This window comes from Mustela nivalis, assembly GCF_964662115.1.
Source record: "Mustela nivalis genome assembly, chromosome: 17".
Classification (NCBI taxonomy): Eukaryota; Metazoa; Chordata; class Mammalia; order Carnivora; family Mustelidae; genus Mustela; species Mustela nivalis.
Window position 1 is genome coordinate 61,831,182 of NC_139036.1, and position 25,177 is coordinate 61,856,358.

At 51.0% G+C, this 25,177-nt stretch overlaps 1 protein-coding gene and 1 long non-coding RNA gene across 5 annotated transcripts in view; one reads left to right on the top strand and one right to left on the bottom strand.

Annotated features, from left to right (window-relative positions):
* Nucleotides 1-11,752, top strand: part of FOXK2 (forkhead box K2) — a 70,541-nt gene extending 58,789 nt beyond the window's left edge. For 2 of the 3 annotated variants that reach the window (XM_082705572.1, XM_082705574.1), the window contains 3 exons: nucleotides 367-663; nucleotides 853-1,062; nucleotides 9,955-10,975. In XM_082705572.1, coding sequence (XP_082561698.1) covers nucleotides 367-663; nucleotides 853-1,062; nucleotides 9,955-10,151 — 704 coding nt within the window. In that variant the 3' untranslated portion in view covers nucleotides 10,152-10,975. Of the gene's footprint in view, nucleotides 1-366; nucleotides 664-852; nucleotides 1,063-9,954 lie in introns of all 3 variants that reach the window. The other variant, XM_082705573.1, reaches the window with a different exon arrangement.
* On the bottom strand, nucleotides 6,131-14,163 carry LOC309850979. Of its 2 annotated transcripts, XR_014304557.1 has the most exons (3): nucleotides 13,940-14,163; nucleotides 11,817-13,736; nucleotides 6,131-11,315 (listed from the first exon to the last, which is right to left on the bottom strand). It is a non-coding gene; the product is annotated as an uncharacterized lncRNA (long non-coding RNA). The 2 variants fall into 2 exon arrangements; XR_014304558.1 differs by having other exon boundaries at nucleotides 11,817-14,163.
* Nucleotides 14,164-25,177: the final 11,014 nt, after the last annotated feature.

The following is a 25,177-nucleotide window of genomic DNA, read 5'->3' on the forward strand; positions in this document are numbered from 1 at the left end:
CTCGCACCCACCGTGAGATACAGACTTTGATCCTGGGGGAGCGTGGCCCCTTTGTTCGGACCCCAGTAGGCAGCTTCTTCCCATATATCGTGTCAACATTCTCTTTCTCATGAGGAGAGAACTGTGGGAAGAGGTGTTGTGAGAGATCTGAATAGAGCGAGAATTGCGTTTTTTGCCATCGCCTCCAGGATTTGGCTATCTCCATTAAAATACTCCGTTCCGCCCATCGTGCGTGACTTGGGTGCTACAAGGTGAAAGGCGGCACATGTTGGGTTGTGAGCGGCTGCTGCTGCTCCGCTGGCTCTGGGATACGGCTGGAGGAGCGCGGGCGACGGCACCTCACCCCTGTCTCCTCGTCCCCCGCAGGCTCACCTCTGTCTAGTCAGCCTGTTCTGATTGCCGTGCAGCGGCAGCTGCCGCCGACGATCAAGCCCGTCACCTACACGGTCGCCGCTCCCGTGACCACCTCGACCGCCCAGCAGCCTGTCGTGCAGACCGTGCACGTTGTCCACCAGATCCCTGCGGTGTCCGTCACCAGCGTGGCCGGCCTGGCCCCGGCGAGCACGTACACGGTCGCTGGCCAGGCCGTGGTCGCTCAGGCAGCAGTGCTAGCCCCTCCTAAGGCAGAGCCGCAAGAGAACGGCGATCACAAGGAAGTCAAAGGTGAGCCGCAGAAGCCGGGGCCGCCCGTGGTTTCTCAGGCCCTGAGACGCCCGCACACTTGTTTGCTCAGACTCCTTCCTCAGCACGAGGGGGCCTATGTGGCTTTGCTGGCCACCTGGTGAGATTTCTGGAAGCTTTTCAGTAATATCAGTTGGTATCATTTCTTTGCCTCTTTTTTTTAAATTTCAGTGAAAGTGGAACCTATTCCTGCGATTAGCCACGCCGCGCTGGGTGCTGCCAGCCGGATCATTCAAACGCCACAGACCACGCCTGTCCAGACGGTCACCATAGTGCAGCAGGCGTCTCTGGGGCAGCACCAGCTGCCAATAAAAACTGTAACACAAAATGGGACTCACGTGGTGCCAGTCCCCGCCGCCGTCCATGGCCAGGTGAACAATGGTAAGCGCTGTCTGCCACGGGTAACAGAGTCTAAATATCAAGAGCAGAGGTCCTTCGCTCTCCTTTTTATGAACGGCATCGTTCCTTCTTTTGGTTCCAACTGTTACAATTTTAATTTTTGTCTAAGGACGGGTTTGCATTTCTAAACCATAGGAAACCTTTTTGTTTAAGATTTTATTTGTCAGAGCACAAGCAGGGGGAGCAGCATGAGGGAGAAGCAGGCTCCCCACTGAGCAGGGCGCCCGACACAGGGCTCGATCCCAGGACCCTGGGATCATCACCTGAGCCAAAGACAGACGCTTAACTAAGCCACTGAGGTGTCCCTAAACTACTAGTACTGTAGGGCACCTGCTGAGCGGCTGTGGGTGTCAGCTCTCACGGACCCCCCTGGACGACCCGTTTGAGCTTAGTGTTCCTGTAAATACCTAGAGGGAAATACACCTGCCTTGTTGTGTGTAGACTCCTGGGTGTGGTCTACAGGTACGCGTGTGGTATGCCTGAGTGTGTGTGACAGAAGCCAAGAGTCCTGCTCCTCTATGCATGTAGCTCTCCACGAGTGTTCTGACATCAGTGAGTGGAGAAGACAGGACAGGCCAGGGGAGCTTGGATTTTAAAGGAGGGCCCAGGGAACTCCTTTTGACCGGACTTGTGGAGCCAGGCGAAGGCTGGGAATCCCGTGTCCTCACTGCTGCTGCGATTTCAGCCGCGGGTCCTTGCCCAGGCATGTGCAGCGTGCTGTCCTGTAGGACTCCACAGCAGCCTGCAGGACCTCGAGCAGTAGAGTCAGGCCGCTGGCCAAAAACAGCTCTCTGTGCCCACGGACAGTTGCTTCGAGAGAGGGCAGGGCACAGAAGTCTTCACTGTGTCGCGCTCCCACTCCTTACTGAGCTGTTAAGGAACGGAGGAGACCTGCATTTACCTCGTGGGGTTCAGATTCTGACCGCCTCACCCCAGAGGCAATGGAGGGACAAGATCTGGAACCTTTTTTGAGCGTTGTTTGTTTTTAAATGATTACCACATGCCAGCCTGTGGGCAGATGGAGAAATTTGCAAAGTTACCCATTTAAAATGCTTTCTTCTCGGGCTCCATGTCTCTTAGGTGTTAAGAGTTGTTCGGGTCTTGCTCTTTTCTCTCTGAGTAAGTTTGTCATTGTGGCTGGTCTTGATGGAGCAAACTGTTGGGTCCTGGGTGCAGCTGGAAGCAGGTGGCGTTGGGAGGTGGATGGGTCGGTCCTCTTCTGGTTTGAGTCCTGCTCAGTGCGAAGCCGTGGGTGCTGGTGCTTCCCAGGCGTCATGTGCCTCAGTGTCCCTCACGGATTCCCTCTCAGAGTCCCTGAATGAGCAGGTGTGGTCTGGGGGCCCAAGAATGTGCATTTCTGATGCAGTCCAGGTTGTCCAAGAACCACTGGTGCCAGTCAGGGGGCTTTTATGTCGGCCTCTCTGGTCAAAGGAGCTGGAAAACTGTATCCCTTTCACATGTGTAAGTTGGCATCTAAAATATTTCTTTAAAAATTTAATAAGTAAAGGGTTAACTTGTCCACTATTAAAAATATTGATGTTTGAGAATAAAAATGTTACACTGTTCTCTTAAATGTGCTGCTGGTTCTGAATCCTGCCCTGACTGGGTACCTACTCTCAGGACATACCAACACCCAGACAGGCCCTCCTGCCCTTGTCACTGTGTCCCACACCCTCATGGATGTTGGACACATGCCAAGTACTTTATGCTTGAATGTGATTGATTGAGCACATTTTTTACCCTGCAGCAGGAGAATGCAGAAGTGTTAAAGATTTCACTGTGACTGTAAGGGTTGATTTATCAATTGTTACTACTACAATCGATCAAAACCAAGAATCTGAGGGCACCTGGGAGATGCAGCCGGTTAAGTGTCCAACTCTTGGTCTCAGCTCAGGCCGTGATCTCAGGCTGGTGAGCCCATGTCGGGCTCTGCGCTCAGGGTGGAGTCTGAGATCCCCCCCCGCCGCCCTGCTCATGCACACTCTTTAAAATAAATCAATCTTGGGGGGAAAGAAACCAAGAAATACAATTCTTATAAAACAAAGTAAAATTGTATTAAAGATGAATTTCTCAATCTTGGGGCTTTAAAGAAAGCCCCACAATCATCATTGATGATCACCCCGGGGTCAGCCCTGAGACCTTGTTCCCTCTCAAAAGAAGGAAGGGTGGAAAAATACCGAAACTTCTAGTTTTAGTCATCTTTTGGCAAAAACCATTCTAAATTATCTGTTTATTGGTTCCTTAATTTGGTTGCAGTCTTTTCTTAAAAATCACTGACTTGGAAAGTGTTTTTTATCTGGTCAGTGATGATGCTTACGTCATAGCATCTGTTTTCAGTCTCTGTTTCCCGACCCGTCCCGACGTGCTCCTCCGCCGTGGCAGCGCCCCGCTGAGTGGGTGAAGGAGATGCTTTTGAGAAGGGGAAGAGACGACAGATGAGCTTTAAGACTCCGTGGACAAGGAAGGGGGCCTGGAGGTGGCTCTCCTTTGCAGTGTCAGGTGTCGCTTGGGGGCTGCATGGCCTGTGACTTCCTTTACCTGTGAAAGTCCCTCTTGAGAAGGGAAAGCAGGACCTGCTGTTAATCAGTTGTGAAAGTCAGCAGCTTTGATATTTTTCTTCTAAGCTTGTTACTGTGGAAAAGGTTTATCATTCCAGAGATGAGCTCACAGCCCATCTTACTCCGTTCTTCCCCGTCTGTTCCCCACTCAGGTCCAGGCCCAGGGTCATTCCAGCTCTTAGTATCGCAGCATCTCCGAAGGAATTTCCTTGTGCAGTGCAAGCACCATGCCATTACTGTGGTTTTTAAAACCAGCAATAACCCTTTTATACCTAGTACCTCTTGAGGATTCAAAGCTGCTTTTTTTTTTTTTTTAAGTAATATTAAGGGGCGCCTGGGTGGCTCAGTGGGTTAAGCTGCTGCTTTCGGCTCAGGTCATGATCTCAGGGTCCTGGGATCGAGCCCCGCATCGGGCTCTCTGCTCCGCAGGGAGCCTGCTTCCTCCTCTCTCTCTCTGCCTGCCTCTCTGCCTACTTGTAATCTCTCTCTGTCAAATAAATAAATAAATCTTTAAAAAAAAAAAGTAATATTAAAATATACATAACACGATATGGCTATATTGAAGTATACAAGTCAGTGGCATAAAGTCCATTTATAGTGTCTTGAATCCATCACCTCTAATGAGTTCAGAAAAAACTGAGTACCCAGTGAACAGTCACTTCCTCTTCCCCTGGTGGCCACTAATCTGCTGTCTCTGTGGGTTTACCTACACTGGACATTTCCTGTAAATAAAGTCTGTGGCCTTTTATATCTGGTCTCTCTTAGCATCATGATTGAGGTTCACTGATGTAGCCTAGGTCAGCTCTTCTGTATGGCTGAATATGTTTCCATTTTTGTTGGCTCATTCGTCAGCTGATGGACATTCGGTTGTTATGAGTAGTACTGTTGTAAACATTCGTGCATATGCATTGAGTTTGGGAGTTGTAAACCCAGGAGTAGACCTGCTCATTGCCAGGCTGTGTTTAATTTATTGAGGAGCTGCCAAACTGTTTGCCATAGCGGCCACATTGTGCGTTCCCACCAGTGCTGTGTGAGGTTCTGATTTGTCCGCATGCGGACCATCACTTGGTATTTTCTGGGTTTTTTTCCCCTCATGGCCATCTTGGTGGGTGTGAAGTGATTATCAGTGTGGTGGTGGTGGTTGAAGAGAGGGGAAAGCGGGGAATGGGCAGAGGGAGACTCTCCGGTAGATTGCCCAGTGGAGCGTGGAGCCTGGGGTAGGGCTCCATCCTACGACCCTGAGATCATGACCTGAGCTGAAACCAGGAGTCAGAGGCTCAACCAGCTGAGCCCCCCAGGCTCCCAGCATCTGTGGTTTTGATCTGCATTTCCTTCCTGACTAAAGTGTTAATCTTCTCATCTGCTTGGTTATTTGTATGTCTTCTTCAAACAGATGCCTCTAAGTCCTCTGCCCATTTTTTGTTGAGCTCTAGGAGCTCTTTATATATTCTGAATACTAGGTCCTAATCAGACCTGTGATTTGCAGATATTTCCTCCTATTCGGTGGTTTTTGTCTTCGCTTTCTGGATAGCGCCTCTGATGCACCGATTTCAACTGTGGTGTCTTGTTTCTCTCTTTTCCCGTGTCTTGTGCTTTGGGGTGTCCTGCTAAGAGTCCATTGCCACGTCTGAGGTCATGACGATTTACCCCTATGTTTTCCTCTACTAACAGCTGTGTAGTTTCAGCTTTAACGTTTAGGTCTTTGATCCGTTTTGAGTTAATTTCTGTATATAATGTGAGGTAAGGGCCTGACTTCATTCTTTGGCATGGGGATGCCCAGTTGGGAGTCCCAGCACCCTTCGAAGAAACGGTGCTTTCCCCACTGAATGGACTTGAGAGCCTGGGCACCTCAGTAGGTTAAGCGTCGGCCTTCGGCTTGGGTTGTAACCCTGGGGTCCTGGCATTGGGCCCTCTGTTGGGCCCTCTGCTCGGCAGGGAGCCTGGTTCACCCTCTCCCTCTCCCCCTGCTTGTGCAGGCATGGGCTCTCTCTCTTCCTCTGTCAAATAAGTAAATCTTTAAAAAAAAAAAAGGTTTACAAAAAAAATGGAAAATCACTCAATCTCAGATGTATGGGTTTGTTTCTCTCAGTTCTGTTTCATTGATCTTCGTGTCTGCCCTTTTGCCAGAGCCACGGTTTTGATGTTTATAGTTTTGTAGAAGTTTTAAATGGGGAAGTATGAGCCCTCCAACTTTGTTCTTTCCCCAAGATTGTTTTGACTGTTGTGGATACCAAGCAGTTCTATGCAAATTTTAAGGTCAGCTTTTCCATCTCTGCCAAAAAGGCATGGGGATTTTGATAGGCCTGCGCTGAGCCTGTGGAGCGCTGCGGACAGTCGTGTGCTGGGAACGTCCCATCTTGCGGTCTGTGAGCATGGACGGCTTTCCATCCGTTCAGGTCTCCTTTAATTTCTTCCAGCAACGGTCTGTAACTTGCAGTGTAAAAATCTAGCTTCAATTTCTTCCTGGGTTACTCCTTTGGGACTATTCTTTCTGAAGTGGTTCGCTGCCGCCATGTAGACATCCTGCCGGCTTCTGCCTATTGCTACTGTTCCCTGCAGCTTGGCTGAATTCATTTATTGGTTGTACTAGTTTCTAGTTTAGCGGGTTTTCTTGTGTGGATTTATTAGGGTAATAATGAACCTCAGTGGCAAAGCAAGCACCTTGTCCTGCTCCGGCCTTCAGGGGAGAGCTTTGTCCATCACCATCGAGGCTGATACCGGCTGTGGTTGCCGTTTACAGACTTCGTTCCTGTCTGCCTCCGGTCTGCTGAGTAGCTTCGTCACCTGGGGGTGCCGGATCCTGTCACAGGCTGTTTTGTGGTTTGAAGAGCGCGCCTGCTTGGGGGCGGGGGAGGAGCAGAGGGAGAGACTGTCGAGCCGACTCCCCGCTGAGCAGGGAGCCCTGCAGGGGCCTCAGTCCCACCACCCGAGATTACAGCCTGAGCCAAAAGTTGGGTCTTCACCAGCTAAGCCCCCCAGGTGCCCCTGTCCCATGCTTTTTCTGGGTTAAAATGATTCATGTGGGCTTTTTCCTTTATTAATGTCGTGTGCTGCCCTGGTTGGGCTTGCGTCTAATCACGCTCGCACCCTGCGGTGAGTCCCGCCTGGCCGTGGCGTACGACCCGTTCAAGACGCTGCAGGCTTTGATCTGCTCCGGGCTCGTTGAGGGGGTCTGTCCCCCATTTGGCAGGGCCGTTCGCGGTTTACTTAGAGTCGTTTTGTCTGCTTTGGTATCGGGACGATGCTGGCCTCAGAGTGAGTGTGGAGGTCAGGCCTGGGCAGTGCGATGGAGCCTCTTCCCGGCAGCTTCTGGGGCTGCTCGACCTGCTTCCCAGAAAATGTGCCTTTTTTTTTTTTCCTTAAGATTTTATATATGGGCCACCTGGGGAGGCTCGGTCGTTAAGTGTCTGCCTTCTGCTCAGGTCATGATCTTGGGCTCCTGGGATTGAGCCCCGCATCGGGCTCCCTGCTCCGCGAGGAGCCTGCTTCTCCCTCTCCCACTCCCCCTGCTTGTGTTCCCTCTCTCGCTGTTTCTGTCAAATAAACAAAATCTTTAAAAAAAAAAAAAAAATTATTTATTTATCAGAGAGAGAGTATAAGCAGGGGGAGCAGCAGGCAGAGGGGGGAGGAGGAGCAGGCTCCCCGCTGAGCAGAGAGCCTGACAACACTGGCCCATTCCAGAACGCTGAGATCATGACCTGAGCCGAAGGCAGGTGCTTCACTGACTGAGCCCCCCAGGCGCCCCAGTAAAACGTGCTTCTGACCATTCCTCAGTCTCTCCCCCCGCTGGGCTGTGGTTCTGGCCAGAGGTACTCTGTGGCCTTTGTGGGTCTCTGTTGGGACTGCCTAGCCTAGGCCTCTGTCAGGGGGGCAGAGGGTGTCAAGAAGAAAGGTCGCCTCACTCTACGGACCATGTTCTCCTGTGACCCTCAAGGAGAAGTCCCAGGCCGACCCTGCACTCGCCCTGAAGCGTCTCCATCGGACTCGCCGCCGTGCGTCCTTCTTGCGGGAAGTGGCCTCCAGCCCTTCTGCTTGTGCTGCTTGGAGGTCCGGGTGCGAGGGGTCCGGCCTGCCGGGTTTTAAGGAGGTGGAAGGGTCTTGTGGGGATGCAGGTGCCTGTGTCCTGGTGCCTGCACGCTGGGGCCTCCGTTCGGCCCGGCCTCCCCCAGGGCCCCTTGCAGGGCTGCATCTGGAGCCAGCAGAGTGCCTGCTCGGGAGGCTGGTCTGCAGCGGGGAGCTGCCGTGTACTCCTCGGAGGGGCGTGGGAGGGTGGAGGCGCCCGCCCCGAGGGGGCCATGTTGCTCCGTCACCCCTGCTGCTGTGAGCGCCACCAAGCACCTGCTGTGCCTCTGAGGCTGGGGCTCTGTGGGCCTTCGGAGATGACCTCGTGCACTTGACCCTCCGCGTTCGCCTGCCCGTGGTGGTTTGCGATCCCTGGTCAGGCAGCGCAGGGCGCGCGGGGTCGGGGCGGCTCCCTGAGGTCGAACACAAGTGCTCCCTCCTCCAGGGCTCCGTTGTCATGGTTTGCTGTTGACTCTCCCGTTTAAAATGAGCCCGATGCGTGGTCCTGGGAAGGTCTGGTGCCGCAGGCTGGGATGCGCCTTCCGGATGCAAGGGTTAGACCAGCTGCTGTTGGGCTCCGTTTCCATGCGTCACCAGTGCAGGCTAAGTAAGTGGTCTTTCGCCAGAGGCACGTGGAAAACGGTCTGTGTGCATCAGCTGACAGACAGCAACACTCACGTGTGTCGGGGACACGCTTATGCTGTGTGTCCCAGCCGGGAACTCGGCTGCCTGTCAGCGCTGCCCCAGCAGCCGCACGGGCCCTTGTGCCAGGGACAGGGCGCTCCCTTCTGATGAAGGCACGCACGGTATGGAGGAGTCAGAGGCCCCCCAGTCAGCCAGGGTCGAGCTGGTCCCTTTCTTGGTTCCCGGAGGGCATGGCCGTGTGCAGAGCCCCACCCCGGCCTCCTGTCTGGGTCAGGAGGTATGTTCTCCACAGGGCCGGGGCCTGATGGCTCACCAGGTGGCCAGGCTCCAAAGCCCCCCTGGGGCGCATCTGCCCAAGAAGATGCCCTCCCAGTCCCATGTGTCCCACACAGCGGGATCGTGGGCACAAAGCCAGCAGACAAGCTGGCAGATGAAGCTTGTAGTTCAGCAGTGCCAGTTCAGGTGGCCAAGATCTGGAAGACCTTAGTTGGCTGTAGCTCGTCCAGCAAAAATCGTGTAGGACAGGTGCCATTTCATGACCGGGCCACACGGCAGTGACGCCTAAGCCCCTGTGTGAGGAGATTGTCCAGAGAGACAAGCTAGGTGTTTCCTAGCTACAAGTACAAGAAAGGTTGCTCTAAACTAAGGAATTGCTTCCCGTGCCTGTGGCTCACCCTGGCAACCCCTGCGCCAGCCCAGTGGTCAGGCGGAGTCTGCAGCAGCCGGTGTGCGTCCCCAGGCCAAGGGGCCCGGGAAGGAGCCTGTCCCTCCTGTGCACCCCAGCTTCTTGTGCCCTGCACCTTCGTAGAGGAGTCCGTCACTAGGCACCTGGGCTTGGGGCTTGGTCCTCTTGGCCTTGCATTTCAGCTTCTGATTTGCCTGTGGCCGGAGCCTTCCCTTCTTCCTTCCGAGTCATCAGGACAACCTTGGCTCATCTGCTCCTTCCACTCTAGGACACAGTCCCCCATCTGTCTTCTTTCCCTCGCCTCTGCGTCCCTAGGCTGTTTCCCAGGCTTGGTCTGAGGAGGGGTCCGAAGATAGCACCAGGAATTAGGGACCTCACGTCGGGACCCTGATAGGGATGCTGGCAGAGAGTATCCTCTCCACAGGCCTGGGGGCTTGTGGGCACGTGTCTGCTTATAAGCTCCCCAGGTCCCGGGGCTCAGAAGGGGTGTCAGTGGCACCGAGTCTGGGCTCTCCTTGTTGGCAGCTCCCTGGTAGCCTGGGCCACATGCCGGCTCCCAAACTCATGTGTGATCGGGAGCATCCAGTGCGACGGGGGCACGAGGGGCCTCTGCACCAAGGAGAAGGCCAGCGGCAGCCCCCGTGCCCGACCCTGAGCCTCAGCCTCCCCCCCACCCGATTCTGTGAGAGATGCACACTGTTCCGGATGATAAGGGTGCCAGCCGGCACGGAGAATGCCCACTGACGAGTTCACCTGCTCTAGGGTTTCTGGTCCCTGGGAGTCCCGTCCAGACTCCTGTGCCCCGCAGCAGTCCCACGCAGGAGCCAGCGCTCTGGGCAGGGAGCCTGTACCAGTGGGTGCCGGCGGTCCCCTGGGGGCCTGCTGGGGGACGAGGACGGGGTCTGACTCACTGTCTCTTTGCAGCGGTGGCAAGTCCCCTGCACATGCTGGCCACGCATGCGTCGGCGTCGGCGTCCCTGCCCACCAAGCGCCAGAACGGCGACCAGACGGAGCCGCCGGAGCGGAAGCGGGTCAAGACGGAAGACGGCGAGAGCATCGTCCTCGCCCTGAGCGTGGACGCGCCGCCGGCCGCCGGCAGGGAGAAGGGCGTCCAAAACTAGCGGCTGGGACGGCTTTGCTTACTTGAGTATCAACTCTGTGGTGCCAAAAGGAGACACTGCCTCTCACCGACACTTGGAGCGCGCGGTCTCGGTGGGTAGAGGGCCCTGCGGTTGGACTTCACCTCAGCACTGAAAACCCGAAACCCAGGTGGCCTTAAAACTCCTAAAAGACAGAAGTCACACCTGAACAAAACCACGTGCAACAAAACCTGCTTCCGGCGGCGCCTCCCCACCCCGAGCTCAGCTTGTCCCTCCACAGCGGAGCTGCCGGCACAGGGCGGGGACCGTCCCTGCCACCCTCCCAGGACCCTTGGGGCCGGCACTGGTAGATGAGACAGTATTTTGTTGTTCACATGTGGAATTAGAATATTTTGAGGTGTCCTTTCTTTACAAAATAACGGGGTCTTTGACATTTCCGATCGCTCCATTTCTACTCTGGAAACTTTGGAATCACACAGGACCTTCCGGGTCGATTTCTTTGGGGAAAAGAAACAATGTAGTTTTGTTTTCGTTGTTTGTTTTCAGCCTATGGAATGATTTCCTTTTTTCTGTCCTGTTACCGTTCAGCCGGAGCCGCAGGATGACGTCTGCGGGTTTTTCCCGTGGTAGAGCAAGTGCCGGCTGCATCTAGGACGGATGGACAGACAGGCTAGACAGACGGACGCCCACGCTGGGCCGCATGTTAACCATGACTGAAAGAACTGGTGGACTCACAGAGCTGCACTTAACTGGGTCTCTTTCCTGCTACTTTCTGTTGTTTGTTCCTTTGTGTTGACTTTGTCCCTGGCATAATTTTTCCACTCTAAGTAAAACAAACCTCCTAAGTGTTGTGTGTGTTTAAAATGACAGAACTGTTCCTCCTTCATTTGGAAAAAAGATTCAGTCTTTATACCACACACCCTTTTCAGACAGGTGTCACAGGTCTCTCCATGGCACGTTCGCTAGTCACTGTCACCGCTCCTGGGCCCAGAGCCATCGTCCGACCTGCCGCCCACTGAGGACGCTGCGGTCTGCCCGGCGTGCGGGGAGCAGGTGCTGGGGTGGAGCAGACGCTGAGTGGGCGGACAGGAGGGTCTCGGAAACATCCAGGTCCTTCTCTGGTTGGTAACAGGAAATCCCCCTCAGCCTCTCAGAACTGAAGCAGTCCTAACGCTGACTTCTGTCCTACAAAAAACAAAAGTGGGACGAAAGGAAACAAAGCTGAGACAGCAGTCGGGCCACCCAGCCTCAGTCACACTCCCCAGAAGAAAGCCACGGGCCTTCCCAGAGTGTACCAGGGGGTCAGGCTGAGCAGCCGTGCAAACAGAAGAGGGCTTCGGCCTTATTGTGAACTTTAAAATGTCATCATCATCATGTTATTTATTTAAATGTAGTTATTTTGGTATTTAATTTTTTTTTTAAAAGAGAGGGAAAAAAACCCTGTATTTTCCTGGTGGAATGAAACGGCTCAGAATGGTATATTTAGGCAATTTTAAAACATTTATAATTTACCTACAGACCAAATATGATAAATCTGTTTAAGTATTGTGTGTCACCCCCAGTATGGAGCTGTCACAATGTTACTGCAGATGATGCGTATTAAAAATTATGAAATTACTGCACACTAGCTGGATTTCTAACGCAGCCATTTAGAAAATAAAAACGAAACCATCATGTGAATGATACCGTGTGTGACAGTAGCCAGATCTGAGCTGCAGCCCCTCCTGGCGGCTCGGAGCACCTCAGGGCAGCGGTCTGCAACTTCCGGGCACTTTAGACACCTTGGGATGTATATTTTTGTCTTTTTACTCAGAAGGTTTGCAGTTTGCAAAATAACTCGGGTTGCAGTTGCGTCTTGTGGACGGTCAGTTCGCTCCACTGAGTGGTCTGGACCTGCCAGTTGTGGCTTCTGTAGGCCCTGCCTGAGCTCTGGGCAGGTGAGTGGTCAGGACTGACCCCAGCAGGAACCGTGGATTGGGCAAACATATCGTATGTCCTCCTGGAGATGTGTCTACACAGCCGTGTCCCTGTCACCATCCAGAAAGACGGGCAGATGCTCCCTAAGGAAGCCCAGTCCCTCAGTTGGTCATTTCCGAGCCTAAAACACAAGACACTGTGTGGGTCTGGAGGCTGGATTGTAAGTTAAAAAAAAAAAAGGCTCCCAGTTCTCAAATTTTGATAAAGAGGCGGCTAGTTTGTTGGTGTCAAGTAGCTGGCGCGTGCCTTTTCCAGAGGGCTTGGGGGCCTTTTTGCTCCGGTGGCCTCGTTCAGTTGGCTCGACTGGCACGTGGAAATGGAAGAATATCGAGGACAGGGCAGGAAAAACCACGGATTAACAGAGCCGTAGCCCAGAGCTCTTAAAACCGTTCCGTTTAGCTCTGACTTTCCGAGCGCCCTCACAACAGCCCAGGTCCCCGAGTCCGTGTCCCTGCCACCCTGCTTGCTGCCTGGGCCCTTCCACAGATCGCTGGCTGCTCCTGAACGTGTTACTTCAAGAGGTTTCTGCTTTGATCTTTGCCAAACTTCTGAGCCCCCGAGGGACTAGGAACTTCAATAGCTTTGCCCTGAACCAAACAAAACCACGAAAAAACTCACGTGTGAGCCACGTGACAGGCGTGTTCTGAGGAGTCTGGGCGTGATTTTGGATCCATCTTCACTCTGGCGGTGTCAGTCTCCACGTGAACAGCTGAGCTCCTCGAAGACACCACCCCCTTGGCCGTCGTCCCTAGAACAGCAGTACAGACCCTGAGTCATGGTCAGAAGGGGCAGGGCAGGGCCAGGACTCGGGACCTCTGTGCTGTGTGACACAAGGCGATAAGTGACAATCTTCCAGTCCTGACCTCCACAACCTTAGAAAGTATAGTAGTAATTTGTGTGCAAAGATATGACATTTTAAAATTACCAAGTTCCTGAAATTCAATAAAATATTTTTACTAATTTTAATAGAGTATCATTGTCATTTTGATAAACTGAGGCAAGCTTTTTCTTTTTTTCTTTTTTCTTTTTTTTTTTTTGGTGCCTTCAGCATGCCAAAGGCCTAGAACACTGGAACAAATTACAAAGGAGCTGCTTGGGCTGACCGGGGTGTCTGTTCTGCCACCAGGAAGGGGTGTTCAGTGTTTCCACAAGGAAGAGGCACGGGGCGTTGCAGACAACGGTCATGGAGTCACTGATTCTCATCTGTGACACCGCAGTTGTGCAACCTACTTGAGGTTGTGGTTGTTGCTGTTGCTTCTTCTACAACCATGGCCTTCAATCTAAGAATCAGGATCACTGCAAACCGCTGAGATTTATCCTGCCACGGGATGAGTCTCACCTAAAGAGGCACGTGGCTCTGTGAGCTCCACGTTCTAACACGATGACCGTCCAGCCACCAGAATGCCCGTGCCCTGGGCTGCTGGTGTCCTGGAGCTTGTGGACTCCGGGCAGCGGGGGAAGGAGGAGCGACCGAGAAGGCTGGCACAAGGCTCTGTGGGAGCTCAGAGAAGCGGCACCTCAGGGCTCAAGGACAGAGCTCGGCGGGTTGAGGGGGGCTTCGTTCCTACACTGAGACGCTTTCTCTTGCACAAGGAAGCAGCATGGCGGGCAGTTTGAGATCTGCCTGCGCTGTGTTCACCGATGCCAGAAAGTGTGTCCAGCCTTAGCCCCGCTTCTCTCAGGCAGTGTTCCTCTGGTAATTCATGAGGTTCACCTTGAGATTGAACTGTGTCCAAAGAGAGGTGACAGCTGCCCGAGAGGATAAACTACCTTTGTCCAGGAAGAAGATGCTGAAGGGAAGAGCCTTCAGAGAAAGGAAACATTTTGCTAACGGGAGGTCCTCCCTTGTAGGAAAAGCACTGCCCGTTCGAGGGAGCCCCCCAATCAGGGCCACGTTTCATCTTCAGTGTAGACCTCAGGGCGTGCTGTGAACCCACCCGCAGTCGCCCTGTGATGCGTTCGGGCACAGACGGAGGTGTAAGGACCATGGGGTACCGTGACACCATAGGCCGCCGGCCAGCACTCGCAGGCTTCTGTGACATGCTGCGCCGCACAGACTTACCACCACTGCTCCCTCCACGTTTATGTCCACAGCAACACCGGATGTTAACCAGGGTCTCGGGAGCTCTGAGGACACGGGTAAGCCTGTGGGCACAAACTGCCTGAGTTTGGAAATGCCCTTCAGAGCTCCCCACAGTGTAGGCACAGTCTGCCCTATGTCTTCGCAGGGGTTGCAACTAACAACCCTTAAATAATAAAGCAGTTATCGCAGTTCTCTGAAAAACAGTAGCAGACAAACGGGCTGGGAGATTAAAACTCCCGGAACAACACTATAGTGAGGATTTTCCCCTATTTTCCCCTCTTGTATCTCCTGGGGAGCCTGAACACCAGAACTGCAGATTAGAACCAGACAACACAGTACTGAGGGACACCCCTTCTCCACTTGGCAGAGCACGGGAAGGGCCCGTGGACTTGGAGGTCATGAAGCTGCTACACCTGCATGCAGGGACCGGCTCTGGACACACAGTACTCAGACAACAGGGACCGGAAAAGGGGACACCTGTACATTCATTCCAAAGAGGGTGTGGGTGGAGGGAAGAATCCCTGTGATGTTTTTCCTTCCTTGGGGCCTCAACTTTGGCCCCAAGCTGGACCTAGTCATAGTGTGCAGCACCAAAAGGGAGGCAAAACCTGAACTTTTTCAGCCAAAGGACCGGGAAACACGAGCAGTATCTGGAAAATGGAAATATGGCAAAATCCCCCAAGGCCTGTATGATACCTGGGTTCACCGTGAGCTGTATGTGCCTGGAACTAACCTGAGGAAGTAGATACTCTACGAAGTGAATGACTGTAGAGATTGGTCCCTGGTGGTGCCCACAGGCATAGACCCAAAGAGCACTGCGTGGGCTTGGTAAACAACGGATGTCAGAACCACAGCCCACCTGGGGCAGATCAGCACATTCAGTCTGAACATAGATTATTTGCCTGATTCCAACAACATTCTAAAGGATTTTAATAAGACTCAGTGTCTCAGGATATTAAAGATGTCCAGAATACAATCCACAGTTACCATTCAAAGAGCCAGGAACATCTTTAAAAGGGAAAGAAAGTTAACACATGTCAACTTAAATGTTTTGGAATACTCAGAAGAAGATAATTAGAACTTTTATATAAATATGTTTTATTATAACCATACTCCATGAAAGAAGAGCAAATGCTCTTGAAATAAACCAAAAGTTCAAAGTGAAAAATACAATGGGTAAACAAAAACATTTGGAAACAAACAAACGGAGCCTCGGGGACTTGTGGGACAGTATATCAAGACTTCCTGTATGTGTTTATTGGATTCCCAGCAAAAGGAGAAAAACGTTGGTGTAAAAAAAAACTTTCAAAAATGGTTGAAAATACTTCAAATCTGACAAAAGACAAATGTACAGATTCACAAGGCTCAGTAAACCCCAAAAAGTTAAACTCAAAACTATGTCAAAACACCAAGGACCAATGAAACTGAAGCTTTTTAATCTTGAAAGCCACCAAAGAAAAGTGACTCCTTATACACAGAGTAACAACAATGTGAATAACTACAGGTTTCTCATCAGACACCGAAGAGGCCATATGACTGGAGAACTTTTTTTTTTTTTTTTAAGATTTTATTTATTTATTTGACAGAGATCACAAGTACGCAGAGAGGCAGGCAGAGAGAGAGAGAGAGAGAGAGAGAGAGAGAGAGAAGCAGGCTTCCTGCGGAGCAGAGAGCCCGATACGGGGCTCGATCCCAGGACCCTGAGATCATGACCTGAGCCGAAGGCAGCAGCCCAAACCACTGAGCCACCCAGGCGCCCCTGACTGGAGAGCTTTTAAGGCTGAAAGTAACCATCCAACTAGAATACTATGTCCACAGAAAATACCAGGAATACAGATGAAATGATATTCCTAGACGAAGGACAACTAAGAGTCCTGAACCATGGGAGCTCTCAGAAGGCAATGTTAAAGGACGTTCTTCAGGCAAAAAGTAAATGGCAGAGAGAAACTTGGAACTTGAGGAATGAAGAAAACTCAGCAGAAATGGGAAGATCTGGGCAAATACGCTAATGTTTCCTCTCAAGTTCTTTAAAAGATGTCTGACTTTGCAATATAACAGTTACTGTCTTTCAGGGTTTTCAGTGTACGCAAATGTCATATTGACAAAAAGGACAGTATAAAGGAGGAGGCCAAGGGTCAACGGGCCTCCGCATTGCACTTGAAGTGGTGAGACACTAACTCTGAAGTAGACTGAAAAACTGCTTAGAATATTGTGATCATTACTGCAATCACCAATAATACTGAACAAAAAGCTAAAAGGTAAGTGGAATGTAAAAAGTGTTTCAAATAATACAAAAGGAGGCAGGGAACATAAAACCAACAGGAAGAAAAACATGAACTAGGCCAGAAATATGGCAGAATCATCAATAATTACATTAAATATAAACAGCCTAATCATGCCAATTAAAAGAGATTGTCAGAAATTTTTTAAAGTAGCATTTTCAAATGCATCAAAAAGAATAAAATACCAGGACGCCTGCGTGGCTAACTTGGCTAAGTGTCTGACTTCAGCTCAGTCATGATCTCCAGGTCCTGCGATCAAGACCCATGTAGGACTCCACACTTGGCAGGGAGGCTGCTTCTCTCTCTCCCTCTGCCTGCCACTCCCCTTGCTTGTGTTTGTTCTCTTAAATAAATAAAAGTCTTAAAAAAAAAAAAGAATAAAAAACCTAGGAATATTAAATTTAACCAAGGAGCTGAAAGACCTGTACTCTGAACACTAAAATAGTGATGAAGGAAAGTGAAATGACACAAATAAATGGAAAGCTATTTCATGCTCATGGGTTGGAAGAACCAATATTGTTAAATGTCTATACTCTGCCCAAAGCAATCTATAGATTTAGTGCAATCCCTAGCAAAATACAGATAGCATTTTTCGCAGAACTAGAACAAAGTCCTAAAATTTGTATTGTACCACAGAAGACCACAAAGAGCCAAAGCACTCTTGAGAAAGAACAGCAAAGCTGGAGGTATCAAAATGGCAGATTTCCAAATCATCTAGAAAGCTGTAATAAAACAGTACAGGGGGCGCCTGGGGGGCTCAGTGGGTTAACGCCTCTGCCTTCGGCTCAGGTCATGATCTCAGGGTCCTAGGATCGAGCCCCACATCGGGCACTCTGCTCAGCAGGGAGCCTGCTTCCTCCTCTCTCTCTCTGCCTGCCTCTCTGCCTACTTGTGATCTCTGTCTGTCAAATAAATAAATAAAATCTTTAAAAAAATAAATAAGACCGTACGGTACTGGCACAAAGACAGGCACAGATGCCGACAGAACAGCAGAGAGCCCAGCAAGAAACCCAGCTTAAGGGGGCAAAAATATACAATGGGGAAAAGACGACAAATGGTTTTGGGAAAACGGAACCACTTTCTTGTTCTACACATAAAAAATAAACTCAAAATGGATTTAGGACCTAAATGTGAAATCTGAAACCATAAAACACGTAGAAGAAAACAGGCTGTAACTCCTTGGACATCAGTCACAGCAACGTATTTACGAACATGTCTCTTCAGGCAAGAAAAACAAAAATAAACTTTGGGGACTATACCAAAACAGAAGTCTGGAAAGCAAAGTTTACCATCAACAAACAAAAAGGCAACCTCCTGAATGAGACAGGTCATTTGCAAACGATATGTCTGAGAACGAGTTAGCGTCCAAAAGAAAGAACTTATACAACCTACCCCCGCCCCAAAATATGATTAAAATGTGGGCGGGGGACCTGAATAGACATTTCTTCCAAGAAAACACAGATGACCAACAGACACATGAAAATATTACCGGTGGCTTCTCTTTCAGTGCATGTGGCTCTTGGTCCTGCTGCTTCAAAGAACGGACAGGCGGACCAGATGAAGAGTGGAGGCAGCAAAGTTCACTGAGTAACGGTACAAAGCTCCCAAAGAGGGAGGTCACCCGAGACGGTTGCCACCGGAGTTTCTAAGTCTAAGGGGTTTTTTTAGGTTGTCGACAGGGCTGTTTTAATCTGATTAACCCTCCATGCCTGTCACCCAGTCAGGTTTTTGTCCATTCAAATGGGAAAGGGGGAAAAAAGTAGAGGGCTCCTTCCAGGGTGATGTAAAGTCCTTTTAACAGTGGTTTTCTCTATAGGGTGGCTGGGGCCTCTTGTCCAGGCCTGCATTTCTCCTATCCTTCACCAGTAAGATGCTCATCAACAATCGTGAGGGAAACGCGAACCAGAACTACAATGAGAGATCACCTCGCACCTGTCAGGATGGCCGTTACCAAAAAGACAAGGAGTCACGAGTGTTGGTGAGGATCTGGAGAAAGTGAACTTCCCTGCACTGTTGGTGAGAATGTAAAGTGTGGGAAACAGTATGGATGGTCTTCAAAAAGTTAAAAAATAGAGAAATTACCCTATGATGCAGTAATTCCACTACTGGTTATTTACCCAAAGAAAACAAAGATAGTAATTTGAAAAGCTGTATGTGCCCTTAATGTTTACTGCAGGACGGTTACAGCAGCCAAGCTGTGGCAGCAGCCCAAGTGCCCACTCACGGATGACCAGGTCCACGAGATGTGTAGTATCTACGCTGGAATACTACTCAGCCAGAAAAAAGGATGAGATCTCGCCATCTGCAACAACATGGATGGCCCTAGAGGGTATTAGGTCAAAGGAGTAAGAGAGAGATAAATACTGTACGATTTCACTCACATATGGCATCGAAAAAAGAAAATAAATGAACAACGAAGAGACCCAGGAATACAGAGAACAAACTGGTGGCTGCCAGAGGAGGTGGGGAATGGGTGAAACAGGTGAAGGGGACTAGGAGGTACAGACTTCCAGTTGTAAACTAAGTCGAGAAGCTGAAAAGCAGAGCATAGGGGACACAGTCGGTAATACCGTAACCATGCAATGACCGATGGCAACACGAGGTGGGAGTGAGAGGTGCAGAACTGGAGTCGCTGCGTTGTACACCTGCAACAGAAAACCACGTGTCCACTCTACTTCAATGATGATTTTTTAAATTTTTTAAAAAGATTTTATTTATTTGAGGGAGAGTGAGAGAGAGCAGAGAGAGGAGAAGGTCAGAGGGAGAAGCAGACTTCCCAGATCTGGGAGCCCAACGTGGGGCTCGATCCCAGGAATCCGGGAACATGAGCTGAGCTGAAGGCAGTGGCTTAACCAACTGAGCCACCCAGGTGCCCAATAAAATTTTTTAAATAAAAGAGATAGACTGGATCAAAAATAAGGCCCAACTCACTCTAAATGATATGGATAGGTTAAAAGTAAAAGGATGGGAAAGCTGTATTCTGCAAACACATCAAAAAACGTTGGAGTAGCTGTTAATGTCAAACAAAGCAGACCTCAGAATAAGGAAAATTACCAGGTATAAACAAGAACATTACATAATGATAGAGGGTTCACTCACCAAGACACATTTAACATCCCTGAGGGTTTAAGCACCAAACAAGAGCCTCAAAATGAAGCAAGGACTTTGGTTTTTACTTCCCACACGTCAGGAGCTTGGAAGCTGCCACTCTCTCCTGGCAAGTAAACAGCTGAACACTGAAAAAGCAAGAGCCTTTCTTGGATCCACAGGAGTCAGAAGGCCCTGGGGGCCAAATGCTTCCCAAAGACCAGAGAGCCAGTGGCCGAGGCAGGGAGCGGCAGCTGACCCGAGCACGGACCCTTGCAGAGGTCGGCAGAGGGGGCCAGTGCTGCGCTAGGCAAACCTCACGGGGGGCCGGGGTGCTGATGAGCTGTGGGAGGCTGTGTGCGGGCGGGAGGGACAGCCTCACCGGCAGAAGCTCAACCAGCCGCTCGGGAAATACTGAAGAAGCGGGGACAGAGGAAAACTATCCTGAGATCCACGGAAGCAGCTTCAGAAGAGACCCTAAGGGAAAACCCGTTAATGGGTTAATGGCGCCTAAGCTGCTAGAGGGTTAGCGGCCTGACTGCCCGGGGGAAGGGGAACACCCAAGTCCAGCCCCCCACCCCCCTACCCAGCTTTCAGCCCCACCTGAGCAGGGTAGAAAGCCGAGAAGCACAGAGCCGCAGGCTCAAGGCTCACTGGAGACCGAGCCTGACCGCAGTGACAGACCACCCTCCCTACAGCTGCCTCCCTAAAGGCCTCACAGCAGTTCCTTCCACAGTGCAGCAGCTCCAGCTGTCAAAAAAAATGACAAGCCTTAACTTAAAGGGAAAACCGTTTGGAGAGAGAGCTGCCTCCGTGCCAACAGGGCAAGGGACATAAAGCAGCTGTGGTTATGACCACACCAGGGGCTCTGATGCGGAGGAGACCGCAGCAAGCGTGATGGGCATCGTGCGGAGACACAGACGGGAACCCGACAACGAACCAAAGAGAAAGGGTGGGGATCGGAAACGCAACACCAGTCAGTGTCTCTGGTGGGCGCATCAGCAGACGACACAGCTGAGCAAAGGGTCCCTGCACTTTGGGAATTATCAGCAGAAACTTCCAAAACTGAAAAGAGAACAAAGACCGAAATCAAACCAAAAGCTGAGACTATCCAAGGGCTGCGGGAGGATCACATGGCGTGTGTGCGTACTCGTCGGGGCAGCACACTCCAGAATCCTGGAGCTCTTCAAAGAAACAGAGGAAATATTTGAAACAATGATGATGGAGAATTTCCCCCAAATTAATGTGAGACATGAAACCACAGGTCCAGAAGCTCAGGGAACAAGCAGGAAAAATGCCCCCAAACCCCTGTACCCAGGCAGATCATTTTCAAAGGAGGGCAACACAGAGGAAACGGTGACAACAGAAGCAGACGTTCATCCGGCTGCGTCAGTAATCACTTTGAACATCACTGGTTGAAATGTAAAGTAAAAGACAGATTGTCAACGTGAATCAAAAACCAAGACCCTACTGCATGTTGTCTGTAAGAAACCCGCCTTAAATAAAAAGACACACACAGATTAGAAGAAATAGTTGGAGAAAAAGGTATCATGCTAATACTGATCAAAAGAATTAAGAGTAGGTATGTTCTTTCCAGTCAGAGCTGACCTGAAACCGGGAAAGTCAGCACAAAGAAGGGTGTTGAGTAGTGATACAGGGGCCAGTGCGCTAAGACAACATAAGGTAAATGGAGCAAAAAAAGAGAAGTCTGTATTACATTTAGATACATTTCAATACATCAACCCTGGGGGTGCCCCCCTGGCTCCATCAGGAGGACGTGCAACTCTTTATCTCAGGCTTGTGAGTTCAAGCGCCACGCTAGGTCTAGAGATGGCTTAAAAAACAATAAAAAAAGAGGAGCCTGGGTGGCTCAGTCAGTTAAGTACCTGAACTTGATTTCAGCTCAGGTCACTCAGGGTCATGAGATCGAATCCTGAGTCAAGTTCTGCAATGATCGTGGAACCTGCTTAAGATTCTTTCTCCCCCTCTCCCTCTGCCCACCTCCCCATACCCCTCATTCACTCTCTCGTGAATTTAAGGAAATCTCTGGCAAAAACATCAGCTGAACACAAGCTAAAGGAACAGACTTCAGAGACCACACAAGACGAGGAATACAGTCTTTGCAAAAGCAGCTGGAACAGTCATCAAGCGAACGGATGACTCGAGCCTTCATGAAGCAATAGCAGTCCCTTGGGATGCGGAGAGAGTCTGATTTCCAGGGTTCCCGTGCTGCGGTATTCACATGTGCAGCTGCCAACAAAAAAATTACATAGCACAGAAAGGAACAGTAAACTGTGGGCCACTCACAGGGGAAAAAATTGATAGACCATCTGTAAGGAAGGCCAGAAACTAGACTTACTAGACAAAAGACTCTATTTTTTAAAGATTTTATTTATTTGACAGAGAAAGTGAGAGAGCTCACAAGCAGGGGGAGCAGCAGCAGAGGGACAGGGAGAAGCAGGCTCCCCGCTGAGCAGGGAGACTAAGGCGGGGCTCGATCCCAGAACCCTGTGATCATGGCCCGAGCCGAAGCAGACGCACAACCAACTGAGCGACCCGGGTGCCCCTAGACAAAAGACTTTAAATTAATTGTCTTAAATATGCTTAAAGAGCTGATGGAAACCATGGACAAAGAATTAGAAAAAACCAGAACAGTGTATGAACAAGTAGGGAAACCAAAAAAGAGAAATTATAAAAAGGAACCAAGCAGAAATTCTGGAGTGGAAAAGGACATCTGAAATAAGACCTTGACGTCAGGTGTCCCAAAGCAGATTTGGGCAGGCGGCACGAAAAATCATGAACTCAAAGACAGGGTGGTCACAGCAACGTAATCTGCCTGGGGGTGGTGGGCAGAGGCAAGGGAGACAAGGAAGCGAGTGCGGGAAGAGAGGCGGAGGGAGGAGGGTCAAGGCAGGAAGGAAGGGTTGGGCCTGGGGACACCATTCGGCGCACAGCTATTCCTACTGTCGGAATGCCCGAGGAAGGAGAGAGAGAAAGGAGCAGGAAAATACAAGAAATTGAGGTTGACAGCTCCCCAAGTCTGATGTACAATGGCCAAGAAACTCAACGAAATTCTAGCAGGAAAAACGCAGAGATGCACAGTCTACCTCACCCTGAATGGTAACAGACTGAACGTTTTTCCTACAAGATCAAGAAAGAGACAAGACGCCTGCCCTCAGCACAGCTGTTTGCCAGCGCTCTGGAGGGCCTCGCCACAGCAACCGGGCCAGAGAAAGAGAAGGCACGTAAGTGGGAAAGGAAGAAGCGACACCATCTCTGCAGATGACACGACTCTACAGATGGAAGGTCCCACAGGCTCCACACAAACAGCAACTGCTACAGCAAAGAATTCGGCAAGGGTGCAGTGTCCAAGGCCAAGACACGAAGATCGGCTGTATTTCTAGGCAACGGCAATGAACAGCCCAACAGAGACTTACAAGAGAACAACTCCATCTATCAAAGCATTAAAAGAACAGAATCCTTCAGAGTAAATGTAACCACGGCGATAGGAGATTTGTAGTTCAAAACTATGAACAAAGCACTGCTGAAAGAAATGACAAAACCCTGAATAAATGGATATTTCTCCTGTGTTCCTGGGGGGGAACCCTATTGCTGTGACAGCAATACCCCGGGAAGCGAGGCGCGGCTTCAGTACAGCCCCTACTGGAAGCCCCATGGCCTTGTGCAGAAATAGAAAAATCATCCTCAAATTCGTAAGGATATAAGGGGCCTACGTACCTACAACGATGTTGAAAAAGAACAAGAAAAGAGCTGGCGTGCAGATACTTCCTAATTTCAAAACTTCCTACAAAGCTACAGTAGGCAAAGCCGTGTGGTTTTGGCGTAACAGCAGACACAAGGGCTGGAGAATAGAACCGAGTCCAGAAATCAACCCACACAAGGACCGCCAGCGGATTTTCCACAAGGGCCCTAAGAACATGCAGGAAAAGAGAGTGGCATCTTCAACAAATGAATAATCAGGGGCGCCTGGGGGGCTCAGTCAGTGAAGCGGCTGCCTTCAGCTCAGGTCATGACCCCGGGTCCTGGGATCGAGCCCTGCGTTGGGCTCCCTGTTCAGGGATTCTCTGCTGCTCGCCCTGCTTGTGCTCTCTCTCTCTGGCTCTCTCTCCAATCAATAAATAAATCTTAAAAAACAACACAAAACAAACACCCAAATAAACAACCACATACAAAAGAATAAGGCTGAACTTACCCCATTTCGTAAACAAAAGTTAATTGAAAACGGATCAGTGGCCTAACAGAGCTGAGACTACAGAACTGTTAGAAAATATAGGGATAAACATTCGTGACCTAAGATTTGGCAACAGATTCTTGGGTTTGACACCTGAAGTATGAGCAAAAAAAGAAAAAATCAATTATACTTCTTTAAAAAATAAAGCTCTTATACACCAAAGAACACTACTGAGGATGTGAAAAGCCGACAGAGCAAGAACACATTTACCGACCGTGTATCCGGTAAAGCTCTAGAATCCGGCACATCACCCAAGCACTCTTAAAACGCCACAAAAAGTCGACCCAATTTACAAATGCACGAGCACAGTCCTGCCACCTGCTCTGACTGGCCTTGGGGACGCACTGAGCACGTGGACATAGAAGGAGACGCACAGCGTGGCTCTCCTCGCGGAGGTCCCGGGCCGGCAGACCCCCAGACGGAGGGGCGGTGGCTCCCAGGGGCTTGGGGGGGAGAAATGGGGACTCTCTGCTTAATGGGCACAGTTTCGGTCTGTGACAGCGAGCGGCTCTGGAGACGCGTCGCGCTGACTTGTGAACATACTGGTCACTGAGCGGTACACAAAAATGGTTAAAATGGCAAATTTTGTTATGTATATTTTACCACAAGGAAGAAAGCTACGCGAAGGACTAGTTCAGACATTTCTTCGAAGGCACAGCACGGCCGCTTGCTGAGGGACCGCGAACCCCGTCCAGGCACGCAGGCGGCTTTCAGGTAGGAAATGGAAAACCCCAAGCGTCAGCGAGTCTGGAGGACGGGGACCCCCAGGGCCCGCAGGCGGGGCCGTGAGGCGGAGCCGCTGCCGTGGAAAAGTCTGGCAGCTCCTCAGGCAGGCAGGCGCAGCACGACCCTGGGACCCGGCCATCCCGCCCGGGGCCGGAGCCGGGAAGGGCGAGACACGCGTGCACGGAGGCGAGTGCAGCGGCGCTCACGGCGCCTTGGGGGCTCCGAAGGCCGGGGACGGGACGGCGGGGGAGCAAGCGAGAAGCCCTGCCGCAGGCTCCGTCTGGGGCCCTGGGGGCGGCGAGGGGCATGGCAGCCGGCTCGGGTCCGCGAGGGGCACGGGGTGGGGGGTGAAGCGATCCTGAAAGCAGAGACAGACAGTTGGTGGCCGCAGACCTGTCCACCTGGTGGGGGGGGGGGTTTCACCTCGGTCAGGGATGACGTGAGGCCCAGGTGACGTCACTAACGCGTCCCGTCAAATGTGGCAGCAGAAAGCTTCCCCGCCTGGGCCCGCAGAGCGGCACCGCGCCCCGGGAACAGCGACACTCTGTAGGGGGCGCCCTCGAGACCCCACTGTCCCCACCTGATGACCGCCCTGAAGAAACAAGGACTGTGCTCCCCAAGAACCTCTGCCCGAACCTTC